The sequence below is a fragment of the Haliotis rufescens genome, unplaced genomic scaffold (genome assembly GCF_023055435.1).
Source record: "Haliotis rufescens isolate VD_foot unplaced genomic scaffold, xgHalRufe1.0.p SCAF_2, whole genome shotgun sequence".
In the NCBI taxonomy this organism is placed as follows: Eukaryota; Metazoa; Mollusca; class Gastropoda; order Lepetellida; family Haliotidae; genus Haliotis; species Haliotis rufescens.
This window is the reverse complement of record NW_025963890.1, coordinates 28,405,246-28,417,473: the sequence shown is the minus strand read 5'-3', so window position 1 is coordinate 28,417,473 and position 12,228 is coordinate 28,405,246. Positions and strand designations below refer to the sequence as shown.

General features: G+C 39.8%; 1 protein-coding gene across 2 annotated transcripts in view; it reads left to right on the top strand.

Annotated features, from left to right (window-relative positions):
* LOC124110919 (IQ motif and ankyrin repeat domain-containing protein 1-like) overlaps positions 1–12,228 on the top strand; it is a 354,922-nt gene that overhangs the window by 209,033 nt on the left and 133,661 nt on the right. For both annotated transcript variants that reach the window (XM_046470397.2, XM_046470398.2), the window contains one exon: positions 4,925–4,987. In XM_046470397.2, coding sequence (XP_046326353.1) covers positions 4,925–4,987 — 63 coding nt within the window. The remainder of the gene's footprint in view (positions 1–4,924; positions 4,988–12,228) is intronic.

Sequence of the window (12,228 nt, the reverse complement as noted above, 5' to 3'; positions counted from 1 at the left end):
AAGATGGAAATAATAACTTAGATGTAAGTTTGATTACTTTTAGATGTTGAATTTATTTATTACTTTGTATAATATATTAAAGATTTGTTTAAAACGTCTTTATTTTGCTCTCTGACATGTTCGATGTGGACCCGTTGTTGAAATGTGTGTCCGAGAATTATATTTCAATAACATCGCGGGAAATAGTGAATAATTTTTTGATTTATTGATAAAAAAATGATAAATTGATATGGAATACGTATTTCAGACATTGTGAAATGTGATAGATTTAATAAATGAATGATATTATAGGTAGGTCCATACAAATATATACTATTTTGACGTGACTACGGCTTGGCCGGAAACCGGCCTACGGTGTTGAAAGAGATAAACACATAGATCCATTGATTATTTGAAGTTTTATTTTGAAATTATTTGGGCAAGTAAAAATAAAATCAGGGCAAGTGAAAATTGTCTTTAAGCTTGTCCGATGGCAAGTGAAGTTTTTTTTAAATATCCACCCCTGAAAAAAAATCGAAAAGATCTACCAAGCGCAGAAAAAAACTTACACTGTAGATATATCTACCCCTTAAGCGAAGTCCGGCAAACGAACGGGTGATGAGAAACTTGGTCAGTACAAATTCGAAATTTGAGATAAAAAATCACCAGACATGTTGATTTACCGTCTAAATTGTATTTTTGTGTTCTGCTAGGCATTGTTTTATATCCAGGGATTAAGATTACCATGTGTATCTTCTCGTAAACTAAGCCGGACACAGCAATCAGCTGTACACACAATTTCTTGGAATTTACCGGTGATTCAGTCAAGTCACACCCAATGATATAACTTTACAGGGTTTTAATGCAAGGATCGGCAAAAAATGTATCTGAAACTTCTTCTTTTTATCAGGAATAATATATTCCAATATCTTGTTAATTTAGATGCAGCTTTTACTAAACATATTTGAAATAATAATAACCCTAAGCGAAGCAGCTGATTGCTATTACCGGGTATTACATGGTTTTACATGGAACACACAGACTGACCAGTCACCGTCAAGGCTCCCGTGCACGTGATCGCGTGAATTACGAGTTGACATAGAATCGTCCAACAAAAACAAATATGACTTTTAACGAGTCAAAGTATGGCATTTATGACAAATGTATCCATTCTCTGTCAACTAAAGTTCGTTTCAAGGCATCAATAGTGGTAATCAGACCGTTGTTTCTCTTAATAACCGTTAGTTAGATCTTCCGATCGCTTCACACACGATTTCGCCGAAATAAATTAAAACAATATTGAAAGTAATTTTGAATAAAATTAATGAAATAAGTTACTAACATAAGTCCAGATATACAAAGAACACTTTTTAGTCAGACAGTGTAATTACATGATTTATTTGCGTACTTCAGTATGGATTTGTTGACATGGTATTTCCGGTTTGTGTAGTAATATATAGGGTTTATTTACATGGTATTTGATGTATTGAGTACATCTGAAGCCGTAATGTGAATTTCCGATAGGTTTGGTACTCTCATTTCTTCAGCATCTTCTGATTGGAAACTGACATGAAAGTTACCGATCACCTCTTCAATGACGGGAGCTACGCATTTCACACAGCGGAAAGGGAAGTCAGTACGGCAAATTTCTCTATAACGGGCCATAGAAAGTCTGGTTCCACTGTTCACAGTTATCACATGATACAGCATGTTGATTTTTTTTCTGTCATTCTTCTCGCATGCAACACATCGAAAGGCCATTGTGAATAATTGTGATCTGACAGCACCATGTTAGGCCTCTTAAATGTAAGAGACGATGTGAGTTTAATTTCTGATATCTTTCGTCAAAGCATGTTATGTTTTCACCATAAGTTGAGGTGCGTATAAGCTAAGTTGGATTATAGTTGGAGCAGAGGCTAATTTCTAATGTAAACTTGTTTTAACATCTCACAATTATTGGCCTTTGCAAGTTACAATGTAAGTTTAATATCATTCATTTGACCAAGGTAAAAAAATAAAAAGGTGCCGTTTTCGCTCGAGTCGAGGTGCCGTTTTCGCCTGGTGACGTTTTGCTGAGGTGCCGTTTTCGCTATAACCCGACACGTTCGATGAACCAAAACCTGCAACTGGCACCAGTAAACTGTCAGATGATGTTACTGACACAATGTTCTAAAGCTTGTTTGTCTGAAAAACTCAAAAGCTTCAACAACACGTCAACAGTTGTTGTTCATGATATAAAACTGATTATTCAAACTAATGGATTTTTTTTTTGTTATGCAGAAGCTCAGTTAAATTACAAGTCATTACTTTTGGCTCCTTACATTTTGTCTTGGCTCCTTGAAATTCTATTTGGCTCCTTGAAAAAAAAAATTAGGAGCCAAGTGGCTCCTTTGAATTTTTGTTAACTTTGTGGCCTGCTTGGGAGGGATTCATAAACCTAAATATAGCAGTTTTGCTTTTCACTTTGGAAAGAGTTCTACCACCTGCTACTTCAGAATGAGCAGTGAGGGAAGCAATGGGTTCAATCAGGATGAGGGAATCCTCTAACCTTGAAATGAATTTCACTCTGAGGGGGGATGTAAATCTGATCTATTGTTTTTGCTAATCCACTAATCTCACTGAATTTGCTATGAAATTGATATATTGCCTATCTGAGGTGCTGTTGTTAAGTATCAAGGAATGACAGCTATAATCTAAGACTGCATCATTGTCATTAAGGAAGTTCTCACCTAGTATCACTGCTTCTGGTAGTTTAGGCAGAACATAGAATCTTTGAGAAAATGTCCTCAATGACAAAATCTAACACAACTGAACGTAACACTTTATGCAATTCGCCGCCAACACCTTTTACCTGTGAAAAGGGTGAGTTTCCAAGAGTAAGGTTTTCAAAAGCTGTGCTCAGACAAGCAGACAAATTACAACAAATGGATGCCCCTGTGTCTACTAAACAATTTGTTGTTGTTGTGCCAAATTTTGCCTGAATTACACTTTTGGCGTAACTAAAGACACTGTTGGAATTTCACTTTCAAAGTTACTTTCCATTCCAGACTCCATATTTGCCATGACTCCTATTAGTATGTACCATACTAAATTAAAGAAAGACAAGTAATCAACAATGTAGTACTTACAATATTTGAAGACTTTTTCTTCCTTTGTTGGTGTCTTTGGAGGAGTTGGTTGTCTTTAATCCAGTGTTGAGGTCAGAGGTAGATGCAGATTACTTGTTATTCCATCAGATGATCACGATTGGACATGTCCTCCAATGGGTTCTTGTAGCTGGTCGTAGTTGGTTCCTGGGCTCTGTGGTTCTGAAAACAATGATTCTCCGCCAAATTATCATGGAACTGTTCTGGGTGAATAATACCTTCCAAATGGTGTGCTGGTTTTCTTGGGGAATTAGTCAGCAAAGAGCCGGAGTCACAGGAGACTAATCACAATTTTATTTTCAAGAACAATTAACAATTTACAATATACTTAGAAAATAACTGAGGGTGCCACAGAGAGTCGGTACAACACTCTGGGCTGTGGGAGAGAGGTCTGCTTGGTGAGAGAGTCAAACCCCTTCTCTGCTCAAACTTAGCTACAGTATGTATTTAACAAAAATTTGAACAATAAAAAGGAATAGGATTGGTTGATACACGATTGGTTGTGCCCTATGCTAAATGGATGGCTTAGACAGAGAGGAATACTTAATCCTGTTAATCCTGTTGGACTGGCACTAATCTTGTTGACATATTTACTGGATGCTTTGGAAAGAGATTATGGTGTCACTATAGACGAGTTTGTGTTGGGGCTAATCCTTAATGCACTATAAACAAGCTTGTATGGGGGCTAATCCTTAATGCACTATAGACGAGCTTGTATGGGGGCTAATCCTTAATGAGTCTAAATTGCTGAATGTTATTCTAATATAGGTGATGACAGATTTACCTAAATAAAATAGTTCAAGGTAATCTATAAGACTATGTAGACATATCTTTTGTCTGGGATCTTGATACCTTAGGCTAGCATTTATTTAAATGCTTCAAATCTATTAAACTATGTAGACGTAACTCTTGTCTTATTGAATAGTATGTCTAGATGCGCTCCCATTACCTTAGGCGAGCATCTATCTAAAAAGCTATAACTGAAACTACTGATATTTTATATATGCATTTTACCTGATAAGTATTACTTGCTAATTTATAATTATATGAAATGATGTATAAATATTACACCATGATAAGTCATAAAAGCACTTGATGTGGATCTAATTATTATAGGAAAACTTAGTATAAATGTTATACCATGATATTTCAATCTGTTTTCATCTTCTTCTGTCAGAAATTAATATCTATATTAGGGTGCTGAATTAAATTGAATAATATATATAATATCATTTAGAATAATATTAAATTAGTAAATGGAATATTAATATTATAAAACTTGTTTGTAAAATAATTAACCACATGGTCCATTTTGGCCCATGTGCTTTTCAAGTGTCCTATAAACATTAAAGTTAGTTTTATCATAGTTATAAAATGTCTTTTGTACTTATATATTTAAGATGAATAATACCTGTAATCTTGCAAATATATGACTTCATGTGCTGCTGTTGAGGAGGAAGGACATTTTCTTTTCTTCAGATAGTTCTTCAACAGCAGCCACCCCCATTATAATAAACACATTATCATCATCTGCCTGTGTCTGTGTTCTCATATTTTATGTGCCCCACAGTCATTTGCTGCCACTGAACATCACTAGAAATAAACCCACATCAATCTCTATTGCCACATAACAGTATGCATAATTTTTTTCAAAATGTCTGTCGACAATTATTAAGAAAGAAGTACTTTTCTATAAATATTCAAATCAGGTGCCAGATTAGCTCTTTAAGGTGATTATTATGAATTGAATCCCCTGAAATATTTTACAAATTCATTGTGAATTAGGGAATTTTTTGCAGGTGCTGATGCAGCATGGAGCTGATCCTCGGATATATGCTGCTGATGGTCAAACACCAGAACAGGTGTGTCCATAAGTTCTTGGTGAAAGTGCTCCATGTTCTATACAGGTTCATCAGATAACACTTGTCTGTCTAATGATATCAACTGCCTCTGCCTCTGGAGAGCGGAAGGTTGTGAGTGTGTTCCCTGGCCACAGAATACAAAAAAATTTAAAAGATGCCAAGTGATGTTACCCTGCCTGACATGCGGCATTGAGGGACCAAAACAAGGACTGGTCGCATCAGAGTCTGGATGGGGTTGTCATTCAGTAATGCTGGAACGAGATGCTAAACCCCATTTCTCCTCACCTCTCCTTGAAATGATATCAGGTTATATATATACTGAACAGCATTGAAAACGCATCAGCAATAAATCTTGAAATATTACAAAAACAACTTGAGCAATGACCGATTTTAATTAGAACAGACATAGATGGATTATTAAGAAAGATGACAAAGGAAACAGGAATAACACACAGTAATTACATTTACGTCATCAGTGTAAGGAAGACACATAGGGTTAAAATGAAAAGTCAATATCTGGTATGTCCGTCATTGGCAGCAACACAGGCCATGCAACGTCTCCTCATTGATCAAATAAGTCTGCGAGTAGTGTTCTTGGGCATTCCACTCTTGACATAGTGTATCTTCAAGTTCTCTCAGGTTCTGTACTTGCGAACGACGTGAGAGGCATTGACCCAGGTAATCCCATAGATGTTCAATTGGCGATAGATCGGGTGACAGGGCTGGCCATGGAAGCAGAGGCACATTATTGTTCGCTAGGTACTGTGTTAAAACACGTGCTGTGTGCGCTCTTGCATTATCTTGCTGGAAGGTGTGCATATCCTGGTGCTGATGAAAGAATGGGATGACGTGATTTGCCAATATGTTATTCCTGCAGTAAAGGGCATTAACTCTTCCACGACAAACATGGAGCTCTGTTCGATGGTTATGACTGATGCCGCCCCACACCATGACACTCCCTCCCCCCCCATCAATCTGTCTGTACAACGCACTCATTGTGGTAACGTTCTCCACGTCGACCGTCAGCATTCCGTAAATGAAAACGGGACTCATCAGAGAACAGCACACCATGCCACTGCCGCAATCTCCAATGACGATGCCTTTTGGCCCAACGCAGACGTTCATTTCGATGTCAATCAGTGAGTATGGGTCCAACATATGGACGTCAAGCACGTAGCCCTGCTGAGCGGAGACGTCGACGTACGGTGTCAGCGCTGATCAAACCCCGTCGGCCTTGTACGCTTGCTGCAGTCCTGGTAGCCAGAAGTGTACGATCACGAAGATGCAGACGAACAATATTGCGATCCTGACGTGGTGTAGTTACACGACGTTGACCCGGACGTGGTTGATCTCTGGTGGTTCTTGTCTGCTGGTATCTGCTCAGTAGCCTGAGGACTGTTGAATGATGGCATTGAAACCGTTGTGCAACGACTCTACTTGACTTACCAACTTGAAGCATTCCCAAGGCACGTTCACGTTCCTCTGCTGTTAATCTTGGCATTTCTTGTGTCAGTACCCTTTACGTCTGCAGCAACAAGTGATGTGGCTTTTAAAAGTCTGTCTTTTATAGCCCTATTCTGCATGCTTCCCGTGAAACAAAACACGTTTTCCATGATGTGCACGCAATTTGTTGCGTTTTGGCAATGTCGCTCACAAAAATTTAGGAATGTGTTTTGACGTGCTGTTCTTCTTCATGCTTCGTCCAGAACGTCGTATATTACTCATTTACTTATATATTTTCATATGACTTAAGCACGGATAAAAATACATCCAATTTAATGGTGATGCGTTTTCAATGCTGTTCAGTATATATTTGTTACAGGAAATATGTATAATCAGGGAATATGTGTATTCCCTGAAATTTAGGGAATATATTTAATGTCTGATTCACTCAGGGAATATACATAATCCCTAAATTTCTCAGGTATTATACATATTCCCAGTTTTAACATCAAGTTTGTTAGGCAAATTCCCTGAAATTACTTTTGAGGCTCTCATATGGTCAAACTTGATTTTTAAAAATCGAGTAGACAAATTTATTTGACATGATAACAAATACCTTTCACTTTTCACCATGCCAAGTGAGCCATCTCAAGGTTTAAGTGAGCCAACAAAACCACCCCCTGAAATCAGTGTCTCATCTGTTGAATCAAGTGAAAGCCCCCCAGTTGGTAAATCTGTTGCCTTCTGACCTAGAAGAATCTGTGAACACTCCTGATTCCCTGATTCCCTGATCAAATCACGTCACGAAGCCATCACATTGAAGCGAAAGCAAGCAAACGAAACACAGATGCAGCAAGCTGAACGAATGGTGAAGCGCAGTAAACGTGTTCTGTCGTCAATGCAGATTGGCGACAATGTTACTGTCCCAATTTCCCATGTTGATCGTGGCTGCTCCGATCCTAAAAATATCATAGGTATTGTGATTGAAAGCAGTGACAATGACTTGTACACAATAGCTGTGAAAGGTGGCATACTGAATGGGAACTTCTCTCGTAACTAGTTTGATGTTTGTGCTACAGCATTGTACTCAACTGAAGACATTGTCACTGACAAGAAGATTTCACTTCGCCGGGTTGTGCAGTTTGAATCCAAATGTGGAGGGCAAGGTTTCACCCAGTGTAACTGTGCTGGTACAAAGAAATGTCAGACCAGCAGATGTAGATGTTTCAAGGCTAAGCTGCTTTGTAACTCAAGGTGCCACTCAAGTCTGACATGTGTCAACAAAAACTAAATTATTCTTGTTTGTTAAGTGTATATCCTATGTTTGATGTAGCATTGTTTTGATTACAGTGAAGACTAATTGTTAAATGAAAGGTATTTGTTATCATGTCAACTAAATTTGTCTTCTCATAAATAATTTTTTTTTTTTTATTAAGTTTTACCATATAAGAGCCTCAAAACTAAATTCAGGGAATATGTCTAAAAAACTTGATGTTAAATCAGGGAATATGTATGATACATAGAAATTTTAGGGATTATGTATATTCCCTGAGTGAATCAGACATTAAGTATATTCCATGAAAAATTCAGGTATTATACATATTCCCTGATTATACATTTTTCCTCAAACGTATATACTACAGTCAGAATTTACAGGCTTATGTCAAGGAAGATGAGCACACCAGCTTATGTTATATAACATGGGTACACCAGCATGATGTTATATTACGTTGGTACACCAGTTGATCTTATGCTACAAATTTTACTGCTTTCTTTTGATAGAAAAAACGTTGCTGTCTGAAGTCCAGCTGAAGAAAAAGTTGTTCCAACCAGATATGATGCAGACCTCATCGCACAGCTCCCACATGACCACGAAGTGATGACGTAATGGATGCTTGACATTACTGCTTGTCACCAGACAATAAATTTGGTCAGCAAATTCATGTTGGTTCTTTCATGGTATTAAAATATATGTGAATTATCTCCTATCATCCATTGACACCCTGCTGCTGATGACTGTGCCTTCCATGGATCCTAGTTTATGGATGCATAGTTTTATGCAATCAATGTTCCACATGACCTATGCGCCTAACCTGTTGCCTGCACCAGCTCCTGCATACCAGACAGTGCCTTATGCATCTTCAGTGCCTCCTTCAAGGCCAGCGGCTCCAGCTCTTCTCACGTAACCTGAGCTTTTAGTGTCTACTGTACCTTCAGTGATCATTGGTGATCTTTCTTCTTCTAGGGTCCTGTCTTCCCATGGTTCAGCGTAACCCAGAGCCTCCTCAACGCGGTCTTGAAAGTCATCATGATCTAAGCGCCGTTCCTGGAGCTGCTCACCTGACCGGCACTCACAGCATTACCTCCCTAATTCTCCCTAATTCTTCAGAGGGATTGTTTTTGCCTATAAGATGTCACCAGAGAGGGATACACAATTTGGAATCTCAGATGCCTAACTGGATGGCTGACTGCCAGGTGTGTGACTTGACAAGAACGACGTATGGTTCCAGCCCACCTCAATTCTTCCCAACCTAAAGGATATGTCACAGTGCTGGATGAGGACTTTGCTTGGCTCTCACTCTCTCCAGCCTTCAAGGCCCAGGTTGAAGAGTGAAGACATCCATGTTTTTGAGGTGGCAGACCTTGCACATGTCTTGGATGATGACCTTCATTGGATGACAGGGTTTTTGAAATCAACTACACGCAAGATCCTTGATTCATGATTGCCATTCATCGAGACAGAAATTAGGCTGGCTTCCTTATCTCTTGCCATAGACCAGGATTTCATCGAGTGGATCATCTCCAGACAGTCGTCTATTACTGGCAGCTGCAGTTTGACCTTAAACCTGAGAAATCACCTTAAATCTGCCCTTGCTGCCATTAAATTATGTCTTGGATACCTTACCCTCACCAAATGGGACTCGGAATTCAAGCATGGACTCCTGCATCAGCCATTGTCTGCAACTTTGCTCTTTAATGGCCAGATGTTGGACACACACTTCCGTGTCTCTAGTTATGTGTGAGACGAGACGGCCTTCAAAGCACTTGAACATGTCTCCCAGCACCTAACTCAACGTTCTTCTAGGATTCGCAACTACCGTACTTGGCACTCTTCATTGAATGACCAGGCTTCAGACCAGTCTTCTTTTCCGAGAGAGAGGACGTGGAAACGGGAAACAATCACAGCATGGCAAGTTTCAAGGCAGGGGTTGGGACAGGAAGGGGAAGTAATGAACAGTCCTCCCACCCCCAGTTGTCCAAGTTGTTGACACACCAGTAGGTGGAAGACTAGGTCTCTTCTGGCAGAATTGGGGAACCTTAGAAGACCCATCTGTCTTAAACATCTTGCGCTAAAGGTACACCTTGCTCTGGCATTGGACCCACCTTTGACCACTGCTCCACCACATCCACCCCAGAAAGCTATATCCACTTCTGGTGGCCAAGATCGATATGTTGTTGAACAAGAAAACCATAGAGATTCTGAATGCCCCAGCCATAACACCAGGCTTTTACGTAGAGGGGAATGTCCGAGTAACTCTCCATTCCTTAAAAATAATGGAGCAGAGGCCCCGCAGGGGCCGAGGCCCATTATTTTTAAGGAATGGAGAGTTATGAGGATATTCCCCTACTTAAAACTCATCCCTACTTTTACACTTTGACAAAATATTCTGTAGTTGAAAATATTTGAAAAATAAACCAGAACTCTTTGTTGTCTGTATTTATACTGCGTGAGTCGACCTTGCGTGATGCACGAGGAATGCGTCCTCTGCCGCTGTTGCACGTGCGTCAAGCTCTGTGGCGAGTTGACATTTACAATGCGAGGTACACGGCTCTTCATAATTTTGTTGGGTCCTAAACTAGTATTGATCAATCGCTTGCACATTGTTAATACATGCTGATGGGTATAATTGGAAATATAAAGCCCCGAACAAGCGATATTTATGTTACCTTATTTGTTTTTTCTCGTCAAAGGTTTATCTAACTGCTATAAATATAAACATTGTTGTGTTACCTGCTCTAACACAAAATATATACATATTATTTTGAGCTTTTAAGCATTATGCAAAATTATGAAAATATTTAATAGTTAATTTCACATCATGCCTTCATGTGCCGCAGTAGCTGAGGTTGACAATTACACGTTTTCAAATCTAACGATGCGGGTTCGAACCGCGCTGGTGACACGTGTTTTCGAAAAAAATGAAAATATTCACTTGTAAATAAATGTAAAAAAATAGTTCCGTCTGTTCCAAGTGGAAATTAATTCAAATGTTGCTTCAAGATAATGTACAGTTGACAAGCAAATCTCCATTCCTGAAAAATAATGGAGCGTTCAAACAATGGAATGAAGTCACAGATGTGTTTTAATCTCCATTCTGCCTTGTCTAAAAGAAGGACTTGGACAAGATGAGGATGATATACAATCTTGCCATATTCAATGAGTGTTATGTAGAACGTCCTCCATAATTCATAACAACCTTGAGACTGCTCAGGACTAGAATCAATAACAACGAATCCTAATCAGTCTCGACCGGCAGGATGTGTATCTGCATGTCCCTATCCACTCAAGTGATCAGAAATTCATCAGGTTCCAATTCAATGGTGTCCACTACCAATGGGTGGTCCTCCCATGTGGCATTTCAGGGGCCCCGTGGCTATTTACCCACATCACCAAGGAAGTGGCCTTCTACCTCCACCTGAGGAACATTTGTTTTGAATCATAGATAACATAGATGATTGTCTTCAGGATGTCAGAGCATCTTAGCAGACACTCTATCCAGGCCAGACAAGGTGGCACCCACAAAGTGGAAACAACATCCCTAGGCCTTACATCTCATATGTCAGTGATATGGTCATCCAAACATTGACATCTTTACCACCAGAACTGTCAGCTCCAGACATATATCTCTCTGTTTCCAGATCTGCAGGCATGGGCAGTTAACACGCTGAGGATCCCTTGGGAAGGACTAAGAGCAAACGCTTTTCCGCCACCTGTTCTTCTTACCAAGACGATGCAGAAGATCAGGGCAACTAAGAGCCTCGCTCTGATTTTGATCACATCTTGGTGGCTGGCAAGAGGGTAGGTAGTTCTTGGATGTTCGAAATCTTGTGGAAAACAATCCATTAGAACTACCAGGGTGGACAAACATTCTAATCCATTTGCACAGTCGGTTGCCGTACCCAATGTCATGCTGGTTTCATCTGCATGCTTGGTGCATTTCAAAAAGGCTTTAGGGGCTAACGGTTATATGGTGAGGGTAGTGAAAACCATTGCCATGGCACACAGACCTTCCATCCAGGGCCTTTATGATGATAAGTGGTGCTATTTTGAATTCTTTTGCATGGAAAACATGAAGACCCCACTGTAGCATCTCCTCAATTCTTGGCCAGATACCTATTGTATCTGTGTAGTAAGTGACACCTGAAGGGTAGCACCATCATGACCTGTCACAGGGTCATTAATTCGGTTTTGGCAGTTTCAGAGGACAGGAAAAACACCAAGGTTCTTTAACTGCAGGCCCTCCTTCGCTTCTTCAGCCTGGGGGTGAGAAGGCCAACTTTCCTCCTCCCGCATGGGATCTGAACTTGGTTCTTCATTTTCTGCATTGCCCCACATTTGAGCCTCTCCATGCAGCTTCCTTCTACAACTTTTCCTAGAAGATGATCTTCCACATGGCACTGGCTATGGCAGCAAGGGTTAGCGATCTTCATGATCTCGACATAACCCGTGGCCAACAAACTTCATGAGATCCAGGCGGTCACCTCGACAATGGCTCTCCATAGCAACTGCAACTGCA